This window comes from Megascapheus bottae, chromosome 7 (genome assembly GCF_031878675.1).
Source record: "Megascapheus bottae isolate mThoBot1 chromosome 7, mThoBot2.hap1, whole genome shotgun sequence".
In the NCBI taxonomy this organism is placed as follows: domain Eukaryota; kingdom Metazoa; phylum Chordata; class Mammalia; order Rodentia; family Geomyidae; genus Megascapheus; species Megascapheus bottae.
The window spans coordinates 65,183,163-65,208,349 of NC_143515.1; the positions used below are offsets into that span (position 1 = coordinate 65,183,163).

Below are 25,187 nucleotides of genomic sequence, written 5' to 3' on the forward strand. Positions count from 1 at the left end.
ATGTGATGTGCTCAGGGACACAGTGAGGGCCTAGACGTAGATACAAGGCTGGGGGAAAGAGAGTCAGGACAGCACAGATCTGGCTTTATTTCAGGAAAGAACATTGTAAAAGCAATCAAGAAATGGTCATGCTTCAGCTAGAAGGCCATCTTATTCCTGAGAGCCACAGAAATCTGAAATAACTGGATGGGGAAGCCATCTTTTGTTGGCCCTGGAGACAGATAGTTGAAGATGAGCTTTAAGGGACTTGCTTCAGACCAGGGTGCTCTGTTCCCAGAGGAAGTCTTTATCCTCTGTAACCTGATGATTCTGAGGTAGCCATCTCATCCTGGAGTTACACACACTCAGGGATGGGCTTCCAGGAGGGGCGGGGACACTCTGGCCACCTGGGGAAGCTGATCCTGGCAACAGCCTCAGTCCCCCTTGAGCCTCACTACTGGGCCTCACTTCATTCCCAGGGCCTGGCTCCTCCCTCCTGCAGCTGCCATGACAACAGAAGCAGTGGGGAGTTGCACACATGCCTCATGGGGCAGGCAGCTAAGACCTGTCCTGGGTGTAAAGCCCTGCCATGAAAACCCTGAGGCCTTTTCTAGTTAGAAAATCAAGCCACCTCAGCACTGTTCACCTGCCGCACCGCGCCGGGCTTTTCTAAGAATCTGCTAAGAGGCCAGGTCCCTCATGGAATAGGGGAAGACATTTTGGTCTGACCTGAGGATCAGCCGTGGGCAGCTGACTTTATTCTCCAGGTACAGTTCTCTCAGATTAACAATCTCAAGCACCTTCACCATGTTCACATACGCTCGAGGAACCTGCAAAGAGAATCAGCCACCAAGATGATGAGATAGGCAGTCCTAGTCTTTTGTTGTTGTATTCTGGTCCTGGGGTTTGAAGTCGGGATCTGGACATTGTTACTGAGCAGTTTTTCCTCAAACCTAGTGCTCTGTCTCTTGAGATACAGCTCTACTTCTGGCTTTTTGGTGGTTAACTGGAGATAAGAGTCTCATAGACTTTCCCGGATGGGCTGGCTTTGAACCATGATGCTCAGATCTCAGACTGCTGAGTAGCTGTGATTAAGGCAAGAACCACTCAGCTCTAGCCCCTTTATATGGGCATGGGATTTGCTTCTCTTGCCAGACTTCAGAACTCAAGATCTTCATTTGGTCCTATCCACTTCCTTCATTCCCTACCCCCTTCTCTTTGCCTCCAGGCTGCTGGGGAAAAGATAAAAGAGACCTGCCAAGGAAGTCTCAAAGAAGCTGAACTGTCTTCAGGGAGGTCTGAGCCCCACAGCCATAGTGGAGCTGCTTGGAGAGCATGGCCCAGCTTCCATACCTCAGCATGAAGGATGTCCAGAGCCTTCTTGATGTTTTCTGTGAAGTTTTGGGGTGAGTGGTGATCCTGCAGGGAACAGTAGGGTCTCCTGAGTTCCATTCATTATCTCTTTGTCTCTCCACTGATCAAGGCTATTTCCAGTCTTGGCTCCTCTCTTTCCTTTATTTCTGACAAGAGTGGGCAACTTTAAAATAGAAGTAAGTTTGTCTTTCAGGGTCCCAGCATGTGCCCAATCCCATGCAAGATCCTCGGGGAAATACTGTTTCTTTTGCATAGGGCTATAGAAAGCTCTGGAAATTCCCTTATGTTGATGAGTTATAGAGCCTTGGCTATCTCTCTGGGCCCTCTAAACTGGTGGTATTGGAGAACTGAAACATGAAGTGTCTGGTCCTGTAGCCTGCTCTCTTCAGCTTCAGAGCCTCTCCTACGCAGGGCGCCATAAGGAGGATATGGGAAAGGGAGAGTGTCTTGTGGGGCTTCCCCACCACATAAATGTACTTTCATTCTTATTTCTCCTGATGCAGATTGTGTGTGTGTGTGTGTGTGTGTGTGTGTGTGTGTGTGTGTGTGTGTGTTGCTCCTGGGGTTTGATCTCAGGGCTGGGCACTGTCCCTGAGCATTTTTGCTTAAGGCTAGTGCTCTATCACTTGAGCCACACCTCCATTTCTGGCTGTCCCAGGCTGTCTTCAAATCACAATCCTTAGATTTCAGCTTCCTGAGTAGTGAGGATTATGGGTGTGAGCCACTGGTACTGGGCTAGACTTTTTTTTTTTTTTTTTAAGCAGCAGAACTCATTCTCTGAGAGCTATTCAAGAGCCCTGCTCTATGCAACAGGGGAAAGGTGTGTTACTCAGGGAAGCTCATGAAGGTCCCATGATCCCAGATCCCCATCTGTCCCCAGCAGCAGCTCCCCTTCCCTCAATGCTGAGTATTTGAACGCTACCTAGACCAACTTTCCCTAGCCGCAGCACACAGGTAGTCATGGTCAGAGTGATTAAGCCCTGCAGAAAGGAGCTGACTTTGGATTATCGAGAAGACAGGCAAGATCTCTCTAGGCTATTGGCACTTTATCTTAGTTTCAAGAAAGGTCCGATCAGGGTTGATGAGAAACTTCATCAACCAGTCCTGCTTGTCCGGTTGCCTCTCTCCCTTGAGGTGAATGCCCTCTCCGTGTCAGGATTCATCTCAGCTCGATCCATGCCAAACCACCAGACCTGGCCCAGCTGTATTTCTCCAACAGTCAATGTCCAACTATTGAATTCCTTCACCAGGACTGGGGAGTCTGAAAGAAGAGCCCAGGTACCTACCAGGTCATTACAGGAATCACAGAGGTCATTGCCTCCTATGAACATGGTGATTATCTTCCAGTCCTCCTGAAAATTTATACTCTGCAATGAATAGAAAACCAAGGTAATCCCCTGTGCCACAGTCAAGACAGGGAAAAGACAAGTGTTAAATACATGCTTGAAAGAATGAGTCCTTGACTGGAGGTGTGGTTCAAATGGTAGAGCACCAGCCATCAGCAAGAAGGGATTGTTCAAGACACACCAGAGAGTTTAGAGGCCACTGGTGTATTCTGTTCTTTACTTTGGGGTCCTGAACTCCTATGTGTGCATTTAGGTGGAATCACTGGACACCCATGAATCTGTGAGCACGTAAGTGGCAGTCCCCAATCATCTTGGTGACAGTAGATGGGGATGCCCTCTGAGCTGTGACCTCTTTCTCTGGCATGGCATGAGAGGGGTGGGAGCAAGGGAAGTGGATCCTGGCACTGGGAAAGGATGGTTATTCTACAATCCTCTGGCAACTTGGAATTCTCCATTTGCCTTATAGAAGAAAGGACTTTCTTCCATGAAGAGAGAGTTCTCCAAACTCAAATCATTATCACAAGTTAAAGCTGCCTATGAGCAAATCCAGCTGGAAAGGCAGATCAGCAAACATGACCATGCAAATACTTTGCCACCTCTGGAATCTCCCAAGAGGGACCTGGGGGAGAAAAGTGATGGGTCTGGAGGAAGGGAGGTGCCCACATTCTTTCTGTAAGATGTGGCCCAAAGACAGCCTCACAGCCTATGTTGTCCCCTGGCCTACATTGTTTTATTTCTCTGACCTGAGCTTCTAAAAGACAGTGGGCAGAGAAAACAAAATCCAGAAGAGTTTGACATCAACAAAAGAAATATTCTGAAATGTGTCAAGGGTAGACTGCAGTATACATGAGATTACATTCACCACCATGCATCCCAGCCCCCTTTCAATGCTTTCACCCACACGGGAACAGCTTCAACACAGAACTGCACTTCACTGACCTTCTGCTGCTTCCCCCTACCCTTTTCTGGTGGTAATAGAGTTTGAATGCAGTGTCTCAGGCTTGCTAGACATGTTCTCTACTATCTAAGCTCTGCCAACATCCCCTTTTTTTCATTTTAGTTACTTTTCAAGTAGGCTTTCGCAGCTTTGCACAGAATTGGTCTCAGACCACAATCTTTCTACTTGTGTCTCCTGTGTAGCTGGGATCAGAGGTGCACACCTCTATACCCCAGTTCGTTTGTTGAGATGAAGGTCTCAGTAGCTCTTGGCCTGGGCTGGCCTCTAATCTCAGACCTCTCTGTCTCTGCTTCCTGAGTAGCTGGGATTACAGGCATGGACTACCATGCCTAGCCATTGCCCTCTCTATAAAGCACGTGTCAACTCTTGCACATCCTTGATTCTTTATGGTCATATGTCCCTCATGAGAGCCTTGAGGACAGGATCGTGCTACAGTTCTGGCCTCCGGCTTGACCTGTGATAAATGTTAAATCTGAACAAGTAAACAGAATATTCCCTACAGAAGAACAGAAGAGCAGACCCTATAGGAACCTGCTAGAAACTTAACCTTCCCCTCAATCTCATCTTTAACCTCTCTGTGCCTATGATTTCTCTTAGTCATCTCATGTTCCAGGGAGACCCCAAACTCACCGTGTCATTCTTCATTAGGTCCACCAGCCTCCTGGCCTGGACAGCTAAGTCCCTGAGTAGACATAAAGGAGGAAGTTGGTGAGGGGCTCTTAGCAGATAGAGCTTGCATCAGATAGATAAACAGCAGAAGAGTGGCACCAGCAAGAAAGGAAAACATAAAGCTCCATTCGGGAAGGGGGGGAGGGTCGACTGTTAGAGGGAGGTGACCTCCCATGGGGCTATTTGCTGATTGGCATAGTTGATGATCTACTGTGTCTACCAAGCCAGGCTGTCCAAGGCAAACAGAAAGTCTCTAGTATGAGGATTTCCTGGTGTGCTCAGCCTGCCCTATGCCAGGTAACATAGCAGAGTAGGAAATGCCTGGCTTGGACATGTGGTTCCTTCCGGTGATCTGTGGGAAATGGACTTAAGTTCTCAGTTTGAAAAGATTGTAAGGTTGGATGCGAGAGGTTCAAGCCTGTAATCCTAGCTACTTAGGAGGCTGAGTTCTGAGGATCGTGGTTTGAAGCCAATCTAGAGAGAAAAGTTCATGAGACTTTCACCTCTCATTAACCAGCAAAGAGCCAGAAGTGGCTCAAGTGGTAGAGTACCAGCCTTAGGCAGAAACACCAAGGGAGAGCTCGAGTTCCTGATTTCAGGGCCCAGTAAAACACTCTGCCTATTACAGAGTCGCAGTGCAAGACCTAAGGGAGATAAACGTGAAGGTGCTTGGTGAACGGTGCACTGCTGGGTAAAGAGGGGTGATGTCTCACCCACAGGCCCTGAGATGAGCCATGAGGTCCGGTGAGTGCATGTGTGTAGGCCATTTCAACTGCAATTCCCCTCCTCCCCAACACACAGAATGGCTTGGATTGATTGCCATCCAATGAGCATGAAGGCCTCAGGAAAAGCAGAGCCCTGTGAACCAGGCTTGCTTCAGTGGCTTCCACGTTCTTCACTCTGGGATTTCATTCTTGGATTGTCTCATGCTTAGAACTGCCTCTCCTCTTACATTACCAGCTGGTATCCTCTGGGGCAATGCAGAATTAAGAGTAACACTGAAGCAAGCCAGAAGTCAGAATCAGTAGCCTCTCATCTGTACCCCAAACAAAATAAAAGTAGCCTCCCAAAGTGAATTATAACACCTGTTAGGCTTTGCAATGATGCCTGCTTCCTACTGAAATAAATGAGAAAGCTCCTTAGGTGGCTCATGGCCTGTGGTGGTGTGTCAAGAGATCTAGAAGCTAAATCACAGGAATCCTGGGAACTATATGGAAAATTGAAAAATGGAACCTAGTGACTTTTTTTGTGTATGCTGGTACTGGGACTTGAACTCAGAGCTCAGATTTTCAATTAGCTTTTTCTCTTTCTATTTTCTTTGCCAGTCCCAGGGCTTCAATTCAGGGTGTGAGCACTGCCCTTGGGCTTTCTCAAGGCTAGTGATCTGCCATTTGAGCCACTGCACCACTTCCAGTTTTTTTATGTATGGTACTGAGGAATTGAAACCAGGTCTTCGGGCATGCTAGGCAAGCTCTCTACCACTAGGCCAAATTCCCAGCTTTCATTCAACTTTTTCTACTCATGATGGATGCTCTACAACTTGAGCTACAGCTTCACTAGTGTTTTGTTTTCCTTTTTCACTGTTTGATTTGGGACAAGAGTCTCAAGGATTTGTCTGCCTGAGCTGAAGGCTCACACTGGCAGATATCTGTATTTCAGCAAGAGATATACTCGAAAGAACCCAGTCCAGCCTCTAACCCTCAGACCCCTTTCTAGAACAAATCTCTTACTTTACAGCCATAAAATAAGTTTTGCCAAGTCCCTTTCTCCCCACTCCTCAGGGGCCCTGAGACATTCACTCTCTGCCTCCCCCCCACAGCAGGGTACTATGGCTCACTCAGATTTGGCTCCTGCCACAGCCTGGTTTAAGAAGGCTCCAGAAGATGTTTCCTTCCCAGTGCCAACAGAGAATCCCTTCAAGGAAGGATTGAATTCCCGCAGGATGTCTAGACAATAAGAAAGGCATGTTTAGTAACTATATACGAAACCATCCTTCAACTTCTTTTTAAAATAATTTTTTAAGGCAGTCTTCTTGTTACACAGTCCAGGATAGCCTAGAACTTGCAACTCTCCTGTCTTAGCCTCGAATGCTGGGATTACTGATGTGTACCACCACGCTCAGCTCTCAAGATCCTTTGATGAACACGTTGGGTACTAGAGACAAGGCAGAATCCTCATCAACAGCTCAGCATGGGAATAAAATACTAATCACATGAATTGTATACAATAGGTACCTCCTGGATTATTATAGAATAACTGTGGTTCTGGGGTAGATGTACTTCTCACACACTGTTGTGTTTCTAACTATATGAAAGCATATTGGGAGATCGTTCAGACTAGAAAAGCCACAATACATATCTGAAAGTATAGAACTGGCTAGCTTTTCATATATTCGTACTTGTTTTTAACCATCAACTTTAGAACATTTTCATTTTCTCCCATCTTACTCTTTATAACACTGCGACACCTTGGATTTTATGTTGTCAAAGATGTGCTACTCCAGACATTTCACAGGCAAGAGATCATACAATCATATAATACAATGTCCTTTGTGGCACAGGCAACCCAGCTATTTGGAAGGAATGTCATAGACAGGAAGTACACATGGGATAGGGCAAGAGCTTGCTGGTGCATGCAGGTATGGCTGCCAGGAACATTCCACCCCCTCCCTTATCTGATGAAATCTACTTCCGCTTTTTTCTTTTTTTCTTTTTTTCCCCCCAGTCCTGGGGTTTGAACTCAGGGCCTGAGCACTGTCCTTGAGCTTTCTTCAAGTCTAGTGCTCTATCACTTGACCCACAGCATCATTTCCAGCTTTTCTATGTATATGGTAGCAAGGAATCAAACCCTGGTCTTCTGCATGCTAGGCAAGCACTCTACCACTAGGCCAAACTCCCAGCCCCTGAAATCTACTTTTTGATTTTTTTTTTTTTCAGAAGACAGCATTAGCAACCCTCTGCTATATATCTCTGGCTTAGCTTTGTGCATGGCTCTGAATACTGGCTTATGGCCCGTCTTTGAGAAGGCATGTCCCTAAAACAGACTTACTCATACTGTCAAGACATAGCTCCACTTGCCCAGTACCCAGCACCAGGTCATCTGCAGGATTCAACTTTACAGCTAGTTAGGCCTCTGCTGGTTCTGTTCTGTTGATAGTTTCTAACACATTTTCACAGATCTATTTTACCTTTATTTGTTTCAGCCCCTACAATTAAATTGTCTTCACAAATGCAATAAAGAAATACTGAAGAGCCACCGTTCTTCCCTGCAAAGTGTATTAGGGGAATCTAGTCAAAGAACCGACCCTGTCTGAATCTTTTGTGAATCATGTGGCTTAAAGATCTCAAGCTAGATGATTTCCAGTCCTCCTGCTGGGACACTTCACAGTCAACTTTGTCACACTCAAAAGGCAGCCTAAGCCATCTCCTAGCTTATTTCTAGCCCTTGTGTATATAACCTAGAAATCAAGAGGACAGGGAGTACTTGTGGCACAGAATTGCACCTATTTAAAGTTAATATGAGCTGTCAATCACCTAAACATAATGAATGTGAAGTCTGATCTGTTCTGCCTATGCAAACACAAAGCATTCTGAACAGCAAAGCCTTGGTGCTCAGCAAAGGCTTTCTTAGCTCCTTAAGACATAGTACAATAAATACAAATATTTGTTGCAGGTGTGCTTTTAGAACACACACTTTGATATGGCTATGTTCTAAAGAGAAGGAAGAGTTGGGAAAAGCACATCCACTGGAGAAAGTAACGAGATTTCAGGAAATCAACCCTAGCAGGATGTTGGCAATGTCACCAGGAAAAAATGGTGAGCCTAGAGATGACTATTTGCATAGCACGCACAAGGTAATTTCATCTCTTCTGCAACTGCAATGGCTCATAAAGCAACACAGGCCCAAGCCACGTCTTGATGCACAGTGCTGCCCAAGTGGCCCAGGCCCTGCTCAGAAAAACCAGATGTGGGGTCCTCCCCGCTCCCCTCCCCCCTCCCCTTCTCCCTCTCCCCCTCCCCCTCCTCCTTCTCTCCTTCCTTGCTTTCTTTCTTAGACAAAGACAATCTCTCTTTATGAACAAAAACAAAGCAAACTCCAGGGCTTTAATCTTGCTGCCAGACAGGGAATCAGCACAGCAGCTTCCGGAAGCAGCGCCCCTACTGCCCGCAGCTCGTTCCTGCAGCAGTCCGGGGCGGTCAGCCCCCTAGGGGAGCCGCGCTGCGCAGGCACCCAGACACCAGCAGCATGCATGCACTGTGCAGGCGCAGGCGCACCCAGCCACTCCACACATGGCCCCAGCGGGTACTCACTGGCCAGGGTGGTCACTGTGCTGATGTTCTGGTCTCCTCCGACACTGTTCGTGGAAGAAGGAAAGAAAATGAAGGTTTAAAATACCCACTTCAAATGCGACCAGGGTAGACAAACAGCCCCCAGCCCCACCTTTTCCTCAGCACTTGTGAAAGAAATGAAAAGCGAACAGGAATACAACCCCATCCCTTCCCCTACCCTCACCAGAACGCTAGAACAGAGATTAAAACTGGTCTGGGCTGTCCATCCCTCCCTTCCTCTTTCCCTTCCTCCCTCCTTTCCTTCTTCTCATCCTCCTTTCCCTTCTTCCCTTCTTTCTTCCTTCCCTCCCTCCGATCCCTTCCCTCCCTCCCTCCCTCCCTCCCTTCCTCCCTGTCTCTTCTTTTTTCTTTTCTCTGGCATCTGGGCAAGGGGAAGTAAGCTGATCCCTGTCACCCTGACTGTCAAAGCCCAAGCGGCCTGCTCCATTCCACTTAACAGCTATAGCTGAAGTCACCATTTCTAGGGTAAAAACACAGGAGTTTTGTTTGTTTAATTTACCCTTGTCCTTCACTCCCCCTTGGCTTGGAAAAGCCACCTTTCAAAGGGAATGGACAGTTCACAGGCCACTGCTAAAATTCCAAGGAGATCAAAGGCAGTGGTTTTGCCGGCATGGATATACACAGCATTCCAGAGCTGACTGGAGTCTCTGCTTTTCACTGTCCCTTCTCTTTGTGCCTAGCACGCCTGAAACATCTAAGAGGTGCCCAGAATGTTTGGGGGTTGACTGCACAAGAGCAGGAGATTTAGGATACAAAGATTCCATGCTAAGGTTAAAGCTGGTATGGGATGGAGATGCTGGATGGAAGCCTGAAGAAACACTAAATGTCAGCATACTCAGTCCCATACACCTGGAACTATGGCTGTAGTTAGATCCCAGGTACAGCAGGAATCAGACAGTACCTGGCAATCCACTGAGAGGAGAAATGGAAGAACCAGAAGCATTTCTAAACCCAATACTTGCATCGTGTCTTCCACAAACTCCTGTCCACAGTGTACCCCATTTCAGGGAATGTAATGGTTTAAGAAGCTGATAAATGCTTTCTGATACAAAACTGGGGAATTTGTCATGGAAAAGAACTACATAGCTCATCTTCTGCTTGATGTGTTCTCTAGAAGGACCTTGGGGGGTGTCCAGGCCTGGCTGTGCCTTTACTCACCTCCAGGACAGGCCTCGGTACTGAGTCAAGACTTGCAAGAGGGCTCCAGGTCTGGCTCCGGCCCCATTGCCTGCCTGGGAGAGAAAACCAAATGTGGGTATTCCTGCTTTCCCTAGGCCCCCATATCTGCCTGCTTGCCAGAAGGTCTGTGTTTTTGTCCTAGTCAGGACTACCTGGGCATGCTCTCAAATCTGTGTCTCTGTGGCACTATATCCAAATGTGCATCCTGCCACCCTCCCTTCTCCAAGATGGAGCAAGCTCCCATTGGAGATATATGGCACTATTCCAGTTCTGTCTTCTCCCAGGAAACCCTGCCTAGACTGTGACAGACAGAAAATAGTGAGCAGAGTTCTTTGGAAATGAGACTATAGCATGTCTTTTCCCAAAGGACATACTTCAAAGTCCTGAGTTTCTCATTTTTTAAAGTTGTAAAGTATATCATAGGAATAGGTATAATAATCCCTTTATATCATTATATCTCACTTAGGTATACATAAAGAAAACACCATAGTCCTACTACCTGGTTGGAGGAAAAATAGGGATTTTTTTCTCTCTCCCTCCCCACCCCCCTCTCTCTTTTCCAGCACTAGGGCTTGAACTCAAAGTCCTGGACTCTTGTCTTTTAGCTTTCCTCAAGACTGGTGTTCTACCATTTGAGCCACAGCTCTACTTTGGCTTTTTGGTTGCTAATTGGAGATGAGTCTGATTGGATTTTCTTCGCCTGGGGTAGCTTTGAACCTTGATCCTCAGATCTCAGTCTCCTGAGTAGCTAGGATTATGGATATGATCCATCAACACCTGACAAGAATAAGATCTTAAAACCACAGTGTGGATCCCTCCACAGTGCATGCCTCAAATATTTCTGGGCAGAGCCACTCTAAAGAGTTTGCTGAAGATGAGCCTCAAGGCAGCTAGGATGGAGGCTGACCTCTATAAGAGGCCCCTCAGAAATGATTTCCCAACTTTCTGGTAGATAGTTCCTTGGCTACCTACCAACTATGTCACAGTCAAAGTGTTGTGTGGTTTCCAATGGCTTCTTGTCCTAAGAGAATCTCCCAAGAGATCATGGGGGACAAAGTGATTTCAGACCCCACTGGGCAGGCAGTGGCTGGGGTGCATTGAGTCAAGGAGACAGACCCAAGTAGCAAGGCCATGGAGGTAAATCTGTAGCTCACTAGTCTTGAGTACTAAAAGCTCAAGGACAGCACTCGGGCCCTGAGTTCAAGCCCTAGAACATGTACTCCCCTCCCTGCCCCCACTGCACCTTCTTGAAGGAGCCTGTTCTCTGAACAGGCTATAGACATGGAGTGTCATCCAGTCTTGGAGAGAATCCAGTTGGAGACGCTGTGTTCTCCTGGCCCAGACAACAGCAGGGCCCACACCATCAGGTGGGAATTTTCAGTGGGAGGAATGTGTCTGGGAATTTCTAGAATTCCTGTCTCAGGCACTCTGAGGATCTGATTGTGTTTTTCATGATTGTGCTTCATGAGGTCTGGGGTGTTGCCTGGGAGATGGCTGCAGAATAGGCTTGCTCATCCTCAGCTTCCTCCAGGACTCCCCTTTGCTCACCCCTTCTCCTTGCTTCCATGAGTATTTGTTCCTTTCCTCATCTCCTCTTTGGCTCCCTCCTTGGTACTTCCTCTTAGCTTTCCTACACACACAAAGGGCCTTTGGAGAGGCAAACTAGCCTAGAGTTGAACCTTCACTGAAGGGCTGGGTGGCATGGGTGAGCCATTTCTGTCACCCATGCTCTTTCAGGGCCCTTTCCACTTTTGTTCTCGCCATCATTCCACTATTAGAAGAGGAAAGATCAGATTAGGATGTAGGTGGAGTTGGTGACTCACGCCTGTAATCCTAGCCACTGGGGTGGGGGTGGGGAGCTGAGGATTATAGATCAAAGCCAGCCTAGGTAGACAAATTGGAGACACTCTTATTTCCAATTAACCACCAAGAGGTGACTCAAGACTTAGAGCACCAACCTTGAACAAGAAAGCCAAGTGACATCACAAGACCCTGGGTTCAAGTCCCAGTACTGCACTCTCAGTAAAAGAATGGAGGAGGAGTGCTGGGTAAAGGGGAGGGCCTGGAGATTGAGAGCCAAGATGGCAACATTTGACAGCTAGGAGCAAAACCTCTGGGCATTTCTCCTCCACCTCTTATGTTATCAGTCTTCCCCTCTGATCCCCATTCATCTATGCTTAGCATAACTTACTGTGAGAGAGTCACCCACTGCTCCAATGACCTTGATATCAGCTGGTTTCAACCTGTGAACTGAGAACACACAGTTGGAATGAATGGAAACTGGGTAGTCCTGGGTCTACCTCCCCTGAAATCCAGTGACCATCTCCCAGGAAAGTGGAGACAAAGCCAGTATTCACTGAAATACATCTTGGAACAAAGACCTAGTGCACAGAGCTCAGCAACATGGCTGTAGACTCTGGCTGCCGCCTCCCCTCTGGGGCACCCAAACAAAGGGGTCAAGGGCTCTCGGGTGACTCTGCTGCATGATCAGGTGTACAATGGAGCTTGTTAAACCACAGGCAGCTATGCCATCCACTCACAGCTTCTAATTCAGAGGTCTGGGCCAGGTCTAAGAATTAGTACATCTAATAGATTCCTGGGTACCACTGCTATTTTGGTCTTGGGTACCAGATTTTGAGAACTACTGATAGAAACATCGTGGCTCTGTGTGTGTGTGTGTGTATGTGTGTGTATACACGTACTGGGATTTGAACTTAAACTGAGGGTACTGTTCATTAATTTTACCCCTCAACGCTGGTTAGTGTTTATCACTTGAGTCACAGCTCTACTCCTAAGCTTTTAGCTGGTCAATTAGACATAAAGGTCTTATAGATTTTCCTGTTTGAGATGGTTCAAATTGTAATCTTCAGATCTCAAGTTCCTGAGTAGCTAGGATTATAGGTGTGAAGCACCAGCAGTTGATTTACTGATTTTTGCTTGTTTTTATTTTGTTTTATTTGAAGCTGTTGACAGTGTTCTATTTCTGTATTACTAGTGAAAAGACCAGAGCCATTTCTCTTGTGTCTCTTGGCTCATGTAACTGTGGCTGCCATTACAAAGCCTGATGGTGGGGTTGTAGCTCTGCCTCTTAGAGTCTAGAGTTATTAACTTCCATCTCCCATCTGAGGCCTCCCTCCTCACCAAGCATTGGACCTACCCTGCATATACAGACAGACACACACTTCTACGTGATTATTGCCTGCTTGGGCTTCCCGGCTTTCCATAGCTACACTATGTGGTTAGAAGAACAATATCAAATCACAAAACCAGCTGCACACATTAACACACGCCTACAGGGCTAAGCATGAAAACTTTAAAATGACCTCTTCTTGAAGAAATCAGGCGATGGATAAAAAAGGCAACAAAATGGAAAACAAGACCCGCCCCTCCCCTCAACTTCAGAGTGGTTTATTTTAGCACCACATCACTGTATTCTTCTTGCCATAACTGTGTGAGTTCTCTGAATGCTGGCTGTTATGCAAAGGTTAGAGTCCATGAGAACAGTAAAATGTGGAAGACATGGCCGGGGGTGGGGGCAGATTTACTTTTATAGTTTCATTATTGCAGGTGCAAAAAGGCAGCAGAAATTGAACATTCCTATCTCTTAAATTTCCTATATAGAGAAAGAAAACACATACACATAAATCTCTCTCTCTCTCTCTCTCTCTCTCTCTCTCTCTCTCTCTCTCTCTCTCTCTCTCTCTGTGTGTGTGTGTGTGTGTGTGTGTGTGTGTGTGTGTGTGTGTGTGTAGACAGACAGGTGGAGTCTGGGGGGAGTTATTTAGTTAGCCATTCTAGAGCATTCTCAGCAAGAAATTTTAAGTACATAGAAGAAGCTGGATGCAAGGCCATCAGGTTATATGGGATTTTGTTTTGAAGATCCAGCCCAGTGTGTTTCAGTGGTTTAATATTCTATTGGCCTTCGTTTGAGGTTTATTAATACCACATTCTCTGATGATGCATATACTAGAAACACAGCAAAGTACTTTAGCAATGTCTTGACTTGAAAAAAGCACTATGTAGAGATAAGATTAAATTTATATGTGCCGATTAGCCAAACATTATCTAGCACAAACTGTCCACTACCTTGAAAGAAGCTGATAAACATATCATTAGCTCATCAAGATTTCTGCTCTGGGGACCTCATATCTGAGAGCTGCCAGAGAGTGAGCCAACTGCATGAAAGTTTAGGGTGGGGACAGGTCTCCTTGCCACAAAAAGCTATGACCAAGAGAAATGCTTGGATCTCCAGCATCTTGTGTTCTGCAGCCCAATTACTTTAACCCTCTAGGCTGTCATCTAAAATGCCAGTGCTCTCTTGCTTGCCAATGAGGTTAGCTAGTCCACTTACTTTCCAGCTTTAATGACTTAGATATATGTGCACCTTGCTCAGGGTAAGAAATGTGTTAATTTCACGAAGAGATCATATAGATCTGATATGACAGACATGCCATTTGCTCTGAGCTGACCACGACATATTATATCCATGCATTGAAATGTCACACTGCACTCCATAAATATGTACAACTCTGAAGGGTCAACTACAAATCTATGCTAATTTTAAAAGTGCTAGCTTAAATGAAAACTTCTGGCATGCTAACAGAAATGTATAGCTTACAAAGTTTTAAAAGATGAAAATGATGGGACAGGGATCTTCTTAGCGAATATGAGTCTTGGTGATAAACTTGAACTTGCTCAGTAGATTGTTGGCACGTAGGGGAGAGCAGGTTGATGTTTCCTGTGGGTTATCATTCCTTGTGGATGGCAGACAATGAAGTCACAAACTCCATGAACCGGCGGGGAACATAGGACTTTCAGGACCTGATCCACAGAATGTCACAATGCTGGTTCATGAAGAGGTAGATGTCCACTTAGTGCTGTCACACTTGTAATTTCTACAAACTCAGAGGGTCAAATGAAAGATACTGGAGATTTAGTATCAGAGCCATAAAAATCAATGATTTAAAGGCTCAATCAGTGACGTAGCACAAAAGTAGCACAGTACCTTTACAGATTGTCCTTTGTGCATGGAATTACCAGCTTAATGGTGCCCTAGATCACTGGGTGATGTCTGTCACCCATGAGCTCTGAAATGCAAGGAGAAGGTTGGGCGCTCAGGCTGCCAGGGATCACAGCTTGGGATGGTAGCAGCATTTGACTCTGAAATGTCACTTTTGCAATCGGGCATAGTAGTGTACACTTATACTTCCCAGCTTTCAGGAGGCTGAGGTAGAAGGGCTCCAAATTTAAGGTCATCATGGGTTACACAGTGAGTTCAAGGCCAAAAGAAAAGGAAGGAAGGAGGGAGGGAGGGAGGGAGGGAGGGAGGGAAAGAGGAAGAAAAGAAGGAAGGAAGAAAGGAAGGAAGGAAGGTTGGCTTTTAAATTTTACTTTGGCAATGCTTAGAGCCATGTATCTGCAGTAAGAGAAATATTAGTGAAGGGGATTGCAGGAAAGGTCTTGAAATAATTCTGAAGGCACAACAGCTTCTAGTCAGTGAAAAATCATTTTAATAAAATGCATTTTGGTCCTCTGAATATTTATTTGATGAATATAAATACTCAGCAATTCAGAGTCCTTCTTTTCAATAGAGTAATGCTCCTACCATAGGCAGCGGTATTGGAGCTATAAAAGTAGGATGAACACGCTGGGTGCTGGTGCCTCAAACCTGCAGTCTTAAGCTACTCAGGAGGCTGAGATGGGAGGATTGTGGTTCAGAAAAATCAGAGACTCCAATTAATACCCAATTAATTGTCAGAAAGCTGGACTAGAGATATGACTCAAGTGCTAAAGTATCAGCTCAGTGTGAGAGCCTGAGAGGCCCTGAGTTCAAGCCCTGGACCATCATACCAAAATAAATTTAAGATGAGTAGCACTTAAGAAATATGTATTAGATGACTTTGATTGGCAGTAACAAACATGATCTCTAGAAGAGGGAAAGAATTCACAATAATTACCCAGGTCAACAACAATAATGTGACCGCTGTCCTAAGTTTGCTTCTGTTTAGTTTTGTTTCCTACCTCACCACTACAAAGTAAAGTTAGACTGTTCAGTCACAGATCAACAGTACAACAGTGAAGTGTGGTTTTCTTAATTGTCCAGGTTACTGTGGCTTTTTTTCTATAGACACCTTTTAGAAGCATCACAAGCACAGCATTATGCTCACATGAAGACACTCCCAAGTTGGAGAGAGCCAGAGTTTTGGTCTTGTGCCACCTCAAGTAGTTTAGGGAGCCCAAAGCCTATTTATCTCTTTACTAAAACAGCTCTTATCATCAATGTATCGCAGATCTGAAGGTCTTGCAATTTCTTGCTCTTATATCTTCAGGCACCAATAAACACAGTATAATCTCCAGGGCCATGGAGTAAAGAAGAGGTTCACATTTTATCTGGCCTTTAGATGTTGACATAGATTCTAATGGATTGGTTGTCATGGTGGAAACAAACTATAGATTGCAGGAATGCTTTCCAGATCATTCTTTCAGTGTGATAAGATTAAAGAGGAATGTATGTTATTTATTTCACTATAAAAATATGGCCATTAAAACATTCAACTGAGATTGAGATCTCTACTTAGGTAGGCACGTATCTACATTACACATATCTGTATCTACATTATTGAATAAGGATTTTTTCTTTACTACAGGGGAGCATGCGTATGAAATCATCATTTACTTGTGCAATTGGAGCCCAATTAGTTGTTGAGCATGGTGGTACATGTCTGTAATCCCAGCACTCAGGAGAGGACAGCAGGAGGATGGTTCAAGATTGATCTGGGTAACATAGTAGGTTCAAGACTAGCCTGGGCCTATACAGTGAGATACCAAGTCATAATCAAACAACAGTTAGTAAACTGCCCAGTGAGTCCTTGGTACAAGAAGTGTACAGATTAAATTTGTGCGTGTGTGTGATCTATGTCAATTCGCCTTTGGTTTGGAAGTGGCTTAGACCCTGAACGATTGAATGCTGGAGGCTTGGTCCACATGAGCTGGTGGGAATGTTGGTGGGATCGTTAGATAGGACCTACTGCCAGATAATTGTGTCCTTGGAATGAAAGCTGGTTTTTCAAAGTAACTTGGTTCTCAGGAGTCTTCCCCTCATGCACAAAACAAATTCCTTTCCCATTTTTCCAATATGTTAAAACCTGGTCAAGAGAAATCTTTAGCAGAACAGACAGAATACCTAATACCTGGCATTCAGCCCCCCAAACTAACAGTAAATATGCTTTATTTCTTTATAAGTACTCAGCGTCAGGTACTTCATCATAGCAACAGAAAACAACTAAATACAATGGTATACTGCAGCTTAGAACAAGAGCCAGTTTCACATCAGGGTTTTGGTGAGAAGAAAACAACTAAATACAATGGTATACTGCAGCTTAGAACAAGAGCCAGTTTCACATCAGGGTTTTGGTGAGAAGATTTCCAACCTACTTGCTAGTCATAAAGCTTGATCTGACTATTGAAGGTAGGCTGTATGTGAATGGGGAAACCAAGCCACAGCATTTATGCTGCATTCACATCACAAGACAACTGACTACAAAGATTTTTTTTCCCTCTACAGATTCCTTATAGATTCTATGATATCTCCATGGCTAATTTTGCCTTTTCAATAATTTCGAGGCCAAAGATGATAATCTATCAATTGGCATATAAACTCCTACACAGCAAATAGGAAGTATGCAACAATTTCTTAGCAAGTGAACATATAAAGGAACACACGCAGTGCCCTCTAAGACCAGGCCCTGGAACCGACAGACTGAAACTTTCAGGCAAAAGTTTCACAAAAATTACCCTGCTATGACTCTACATACACTGGTCAGGATGCCTCACCTGAAAAGAAAATCAGAAGCTCTTTGGGAAGGCAGTTAATGGCTTTTTTGTGCAAGGTTGGTGCTCTATCACCTGAACAACAGTTCTACTTCTGGATTTTTGCTGACTGATTGGAGAGAAGACTCTCACAGTCTTTCTTATCCAGCCTGGCTTAGAACTACAGTCCTCAGATCTCAGCCTCCTGAGCAGCTATAGGATTACAGGTGTGAATGCTGGGCATGGTGGCTCAGGCATGTAATCCTAGTTACTCAGGAGGCTGAGATCTGAGGATCTCGGTTCAAAACAAGCCCAGGCACTATAAAGCTGTGAGACTCTTAATCTCCAATTAATCCTTAGAAAATGGGAAGTGAGGCTGTGGCTCAAGGGTAGGGCAGTAGCCTTGAGTTGAAGAGCTCAGAGACAGTACCCAGGCTCAGGGGTAGGGTAGTAGCCTTGAGTTGAAGAATTCAAGGACAGCACTCGGACCAGGAGTTCAAACCCCATGACACCCCTCCCTCCTCCAAAAAAAAAAAAAAAGGATTACAGTTGTGAGCCATGGATCCTGGTTCCCTTTTGCTTTCTATTTAAGTGCACTTTGCCTTTTTTTGGAGAACAAATTCATCCCTGAGGACTTCACAGTAGAAACAATGATGTCAACACATTTGACTGCCAGGAGCCTTTGCAGAATATGACCGTGAGGGCAATGCTCAATAAATGAGTTCTGATCTTATCATTATTTTAGTTAAAGAATAAGTGAGCACACAGAAATGCAGGGACAAAGGGTAAACAGATGCAGCAGCGGAACTCACTGGACACTATGTTGAAAATGACCTATACAACATGTGGGTGGGATAGGAGAGAGCAAGGGAAGCGGACATTGTCCAAAAGCATTGTACTTGACCTACACAACCATAACCACCCTGTACATCACCTCTATAATAGCAGTAAAAAAAATAACGATAAGAGTAGTCAGACACAAGCATGCCTCATAAATACACCTAGAAAACAACCCCCATCTCCTGCCAGGAATATCTCAGATCCTTGTCCCCTTAAGGTTGCTCTGACTTATAAGTTTAAAAGTCACTGAAGGCTGGGAATTTGGCCTAGTGGTAGAGTGCTTGCCTAGCATGCACGAAAATCCAGGTTTGATTCCTTGGTTCCACATACATAGAAATAGCCAGAAATAGCGCTGTGGTTCAAGTGGTAGAGCTCTAGCCTTGAGAAAGCCCAAGGACAGTGCTCAGGCCCTGAGGTCAAGCCTCAGGACTGACAAAACAAAAATGTCTCTCAGGAAGTTGTGTACCTGAAGTGGGTATTGTATTGGAGGGGTCCTTGTCAGGACATCTGATTTCTGTTCCTTCTCTCTCCTGAAATGAGAAAATACAGAAATAACTGGGGAAGTGAGCCTCTAGTTTGGCCCACATAAGTACATACAAGACACCGCATAAGACTGAAGGTAAGCCAAGCACCAGTAGCCCACACCTATAATCCTAGCTTCTCAGGAAGTTGGGTTCTGAAGATCATGACTTAAAAACCAATCTGGGCTAATAAACCTAAACACTTCTATTAGCTGCCAAAAAGCTCAAAGTGGAGCTGTGGCTCAAGTGGTAAAGTGCCAGCTTTGAGCAAAAAGGCTAAGGGACCGCATGCTGGCCCTGAGTTCGAGCCCCGTAATGTTGTGCACACACACACACACACACACACACACACACGCACACACTCACAGATTAAAGATAAAACTTAGAGATCTATCCCTCTCCTTGAGTTTCACATCCCATCGTCTACACTATACTGATTCCAAATCTCCACCCTTCTCTCCAGTACCTTCTCCTTGGGCTGAGTTCAGCCTTCCCTAGCAGCATGTCTTTGGTCCCATGGGTTGTGTCTCCAGCTCCAGCCTCAGTGGGCTCTCAGTGGAATGTAAAGATGGCTCGCCCCTGCCCACATTCTCAGTGAAGCCAGCAATTGCTGCCTGACTTGTGTCTCCAGAGCCTAGGGGTCCCTGGCACAATGGATGATCAACACTCTTTGTTGGTTATATAAATTAATGACTTTCCTGGATTAACTCAATCATGAAGCCTGCTGACCCTCACAAAGCCTAAGAGGCATAATATCTGAAACTAGGTGTTACCAGCCTCTCTGTGCTGTCCCTTGTCTCCATGTCTTCACCAAAGTAGTCACCATGTCCTCTCTTCCCTCTTCTCCTTTCCCCTTCCTCACCTTTCACCCTCATAGCTCAATCTTAGTTTTCATTTGAGGCTGAGGTCACTGGTTCCCTAATGATACTTAGAATGGATTTCTAAGTCCATTTTTTCCCCTCTGTGTTCCCAAAATATCCCTTGGAAATGTTAATCATACTTCTGATCATCTTGTTGGTTGACTTATCTGTTTCTTTACCAGACGCAGTTTCTTTCCTTGGGATGAGCATTTTTTATTTTAAATTTTAGCTATCACATCTGGAATCAGATTCATTTATTCATTCAACTAAGCTATTGGAGCTGGGCATAGTGACATTGAGCTATGATCCCAGCACTGGGTAAGGTGAGGCAGAAGGATGGTGAGTTGGACCAATCTAGGCTACAAAGCAAGTTCCTGACTAGCTGGACCTAAATAACAAAACCTTGTCTCACACAAACAAAAAATAGTCCCTGCCCTCATCCAGCCTACATTCTAGAAATACATAGCAGGCATTTACTACATGTGTTCTGGAGGGATGTGTTACGCCCTCTTATCAGACCATTTCATTAACAGCACTTCTATAGAACTTAAGGTTTGCCTGTAGTTCCTCCCCTCCCCTTCCTTGCCTTTCCCTCCTCTCTTCCCTGTCCCTCCTCTTCCCTCTTCCCTTCCCCTCCCCTCCCCTCTTTTCCTCTTCCTCCCTCCCTCCCTCTTCCCTCCCTCCCTCCCTCCCTCCCTCCCTCCCTCCCTCCCTCCCTTCCTTCCTTCCTTCCTTCCTTCCATCCTCCCTCCCTCCCTCCTTCCCATTTCTGAGCAGTACTGGGATTTAAACCCAGGGCCTCACCATTGCCAAACACTCTACCATGTGAGCCATGCCCCTAGCCCTTTTTGCTTTACTTATTTTTTTGAATGGGATCTCTTATTTTTCCCAGCTGGCCTAGACTGTGATCCTCTGGATTTCAGTGTCCAAAGTAGCTGGAATTACAGTCATGAGCAACTGTGCCCAGCATAACTGCTGTATATTTAACTAACTGACTTCAATTTCATAACTAGGTAATAGCACTATTATTATCATCTCCAAGATTTCTTTCATATGAAAGCATGAAGAGGTGAAGTGCCTCTAAAAAAAAATTGGAGCCAGTAAGAATCTAGATTTAAGTGTTGGTGGCTCAAGTCTATAATTCTAGCTATTCAGGAAATTAAAATCCAGAAAAGTGCCCAAAGTTAGTCTGGGCAGAAAAGTGCGCTAGATTCTGGCTCCCAAATAACCAGCAAAAATCAGGAGTAGGGTCATGGCTCTAGGGACAGAGTACCTGCCTCATAAGTGCAAGCCTCTAGTACTGCCAAAAAAAAAAATCTGGATTGAAACCCTGAGCCAGTTGCGGTAGCTTCCGGTGCCACTCTGCCTGCTAGACCCCGCCTTCCTTATTGCGATATTCTGTTAGAAGATGAAGGACACATTGACCAGTGCAGACTCTCAAAGTGGGGAGAGGCCTGGGGTATATCTCAGCCCCCACCACTTGAAGTCAAGGTCTGCCTGTTTCATAAAGTAGGGAGATGAGTGTTAGGACTATTCAATCCTAACCGCCCCAGTTCCCTGAGAACAAAATCATCAGCCTTCAGGTGGAAGTGATTTTATCTAATCACAGCAAGAAGTATCAGAAAGAGAAGGCTGAGATAAACCTAGGCAAGATAGGAGGAGGAAGGAGATGAATCTGGCTATGGGCTGACTGCTTAGGCCTTTGAGTTTGCATTCTGTCTGGTTCCAAACTCTGCCACATCCCTCTGCCTCTTCTTCACTTTACACCCTGACTAGACTAAGGGCTCCTCAGAGATATGAAGATGGATGATGTCTTGCCCCATATTGCAACAGGCTGGGAAAGGGAATTACAGTGCTTTTCCCTCTTACCCCGTGACGCCACAGCAGTTGGTTTCCAAACCAATCCTAAGGTAGGACCACTGCACACTTGACCCGTCACCTTTCCCCAGACTGTCTTGATGGAATTTCAGATTCCTGTGCAACTGCCATAACTCTGCAGCCTTCAGAGTTCCCAGAGGCAAATGTAGTTTTACCACATGAAAATCCAGGGGGGAGGTTCCAGACTTAGCTAGGGGTTCATTGGGGTTCATCACAGAAGACCTTTTCTTACCTCAAACTGTCCATGGGGTTGTAGCAATCTGGACTGGTAGTTGCTATTCTTGTAGGTGAAGAGATAGGGGCTCTCCTGTAGAGAAAAGTAACATACTATGTCACCATCCAGAACTTTCTATCCCTTAATAAATAGGGCTAGCTGTTTGGTTATAGCTTCAGAAGATTGGGAACATTTATTTTATCCTTTCAGTGTTAACCAAACCATTCCTGGCCCTTCTCTGAGCTGTCATTGAAGGAGCTCATGCTTACTTTGAAATGGCCCATTTTCCAGTCAACATCTCTAGTTCTCCCTACCTTGGAGATTGGTTCGTGCTACCAGGCTCACATTCTCATGTTTGTCTCTCTCCATCCCCCTGCCCCCCACACACCCTCACCATTCTCAGCCCGGCCCCTCCTCTTCTCTGAGGTAAAGGAAACATTTGAAAATAGCATCCAGGACACCCCATCGGAAGCCAAGTGGGCCGTGACTTCACTCCTGAGGCTTGCATAGGTGTGGAGGGAATCCTAGCCCACAAGCACTAACCCGAGGGCAGCCACACAGGCAGAAGAACTACCCACACCTGTCAGGAGCTAACATCAGCTCCTGTCTGGGCACAGTGCAGGTGACCTCACCCCTCCCTTCCTGCAGCCCAGTTCCACGTACCCGAGAGGGACACTTCATGGGCTTGCTCTCTGCTGTATGGAACGGCTTGTGCCCTGCTGGCTCCATCTAGAAAAGAAAGTGACCCCTAAATCAGAGACCCTGGCACGCAGGCCAGCCCTCCAAGCCCCTCCGAGGAAGCTCCGAGTTTAACCCCTGCATGGTCAGCATCAGGGCCACCTGGAGGCTCATGGGAAATACATACATACTTCCATGGGGTCCCACACCCACCCAGCCGGACACTCAGGCCAGAGGCAGCGCTGCCTGTTCATGCACAAGTATACTGCTGACTGTCGCTGGAAGGGAGCAATCGGTGGGTTCAGGATGTCAAAGGCACTTCCTAGCCCCTTCCTCTTGATAGCACGGGGGGATACACTGAACACCAGGTTGAGGGGGTGGTGTGGCAGCTAGCAAGGGGACACACTAGTATCCTGCATCCAACCAGACATCTTGTAACAGTTCACACAGCTTCGCGATCACCCAGAGCAAGTTTTCCTGGTCAGTGTCTGTTCCGGCTCCTTGCTACCTACCTGTCCGAGGCTACCTTGCTGACTTCGTTTCCCAAAGAGAGAAAAGCAGATACAGAGAGGAAGAGCAACCCCATGACCTGTGTGTAGAGCCCCTGGTCCACCTGCTTCTTGTAGCCTGACCCACACATATGCAATCCTCTGGATCAGTCATTCACTCAGTTTCACACGGGCCTCTGTTAGGGGCCCTTATGGAGCAAGGACCAGTCTTTAATTAGGTGGCAAAGATGCAGGAACATAGAACGCAGTCGTCTTCAACCCAGACAGCCAGGATCCCTAGTAATTTAGGTACAGACTCTGAAAGAGGTCACAGTTTAAACCACTACCACAGCCAGTCTCTGGTAGATCCTACCTGTAACCCTAGATACTCAAGAGTGAGATTGAAGGATCATCTCTTTTTTGGGGGGGGGCGGTTGGGGCTTGAACTTGGCCTGAGCACTGTCCCTGAGCTCTTCAGCTCAAGGCTACCACTCTAGCCTTGAGCCAAACCTCACTTCCCATTTTCTAGGGGTTAATTGGAGATAAGAGACAGGTTCTTTTGTGCCCGGGCTGGCTTTGAACCTTGATCCTCAGATCTCAGCTAGGATTACAGGCATGAGCCACCGCGTCTGGCTTGAAGGGTCATGGTTTGAAAGCTGTCTGGTCAAGAAAGTCCATGAGACTGCTGTCTCCAGTTAACTACTACAAAGCCAGAAAGGGCTCACATGGTAGATTACCAGTCTTAAGTGAAAATGCCACAGATGTCCAGACCTTGAATACTGGCCTTCACAAATAAAACAGCCATGCACATGCACACACACACACACACACACACACACACACACACACACACACACACGAATAACCACAAAGTCTGCTTAATAATATAGGCAAATGGTGATCAGGAAAGCAAGAAACGAGCAAAATATAAGCTTAGGCAAAAGCGTTATAGAAAAAGCAATAGCAGCCAATGAAGAATTAAGGAGAGATTTCTAACTTCTTGGTTACTCTGAAATGCCCAAGATACATCTGTAAAAGCTTCAGAAGAAAATAAGAGGAGGCGTGATCTCAGGTCAGCCCTGCTGCTGGCCATCCTAAGGAGCTGACAGGAATGACTACCCTGTCTCAGCCCTCTGGAAATACTGAGCTAGGAAGGAACTTTACCCCGTTCAGGGCTGGCTCTAGTTGAATGGAAGGAGAGTCAGATAAGGAGGTTTAATGATCACATTTGGAGAGGGAGTGGTGGACCTGGAGCTCTGGGGTTCAGTTTTATTCTGATGGTGGCCACTCTGAGAAATGGAAAGTTCAGCTCAGGTCATTCAGGGCTTCTCACAAAGGGTGTGTTCAGTGGGCCCGGGTAGATGGCCAAGTATTGATTTGTATTGCTTTTCTTTTTCCTTTTCACGATCATCTAAGAAGTTTTGTTAGGAATAAGAGACTCTGGAAGGAATGAATCAAAGAGAACCTGTTTTTCAAGAATCTCAAAGAAAGAAAATGTATAGGTTTGCCCACTAAAAACTTCTGGGAATCTCATCCAAGAGCCAGGCATAGTATCTCATGCCTATAATCCCAGTTATACAGGAGGCAGAAATATGATGATGGCAGCTGGAGGTCACCCAAGCCCAAACCTTAGCAAGATATAACCTTAAGAAATAAAAAATTAAAAAAGCCTTGATATAGTTACTTAGGAGGCAGATTGCAATAGGAGAATGAGGTTGAGATCTAAAGATGGAGGTTCAAAGCTAGCCCAGCCAGGTAAGTCAGCAAGACCTTATCTCCAATTAACAACCAAAAGCCCAGTGGTTCTGGCACCTGGCCCAGGACTCTGCTGTAGGTGTTGAAAGGGCCCAGGGCTCAGCTCCCTCAATACTATTTCTATTTGAGAGTTCCCGGAATTTACACAGGAGGCAACAGAAAAGGCTTAGAGCACTGTCTCAAATACAAAGTCCTCTTGGCTCAGTACAGGGGCACAAGCATCAGGGATGGTGGTGGTGATAATACAACTGGAAAGGTTCCACATCTGTCCTGGGCTATAGCTGGGGCAG

General features: G+C 45.8%; 1 protein-coding gene across 1 annotated transcript in view; it reads right to left on the reverse strand.

Annotated features, from left to right (window-relative positions):
- Plb1 (phospholipase B1) overlaps positions 1-22,705 on the reverse strand; it is a 77,522-nt gene extending 54,817 nt beyond the window's left edge. Inside the window, exons 1-11 of the mRNA XM_090337236.1 lie at positions 22,640-22,705; positions 21,985-22,069; positions 18,970-19,023; positions 12,046-12,104; positions 9,834-9,907; positions 8,637-8,680; positions 6,164-6,272; positions 4,288-4,339; positions 2,640-2,720; positions 1,333-1,398; positions 709-809 (exon numbers count right to left, since the gene is read on the reverse strand). Of these exons, the coding sequence (XP_090193362.1) occupies positions 709-809; positions 1,333-1,398; positions 2,640-2,720; positions 4,288-4,339; positions 6,164-6,272; positions 8,637-8,680; positions 9,834-9,907; positions 12,046-12,104; positions 18,970-19,023; positions 21,985-22,069; positions 22,640-22,705 (791 nt within the window). The remainder of the gene's footprint in view (positions 1-708; positions 810-1,332; positions 1,399-2,639; positions 2,721-4,287; positions 4,340-6,163; positions 6,273-8,636; positions 8,681-9,833; positions 9,908-12,045; positions 12,105-18,969; positions 19,024-21,984; positions 22,070-22,639) is intronic.
- Positions 22,706-25,187: the final 2,482 nt, after the last annotated feature.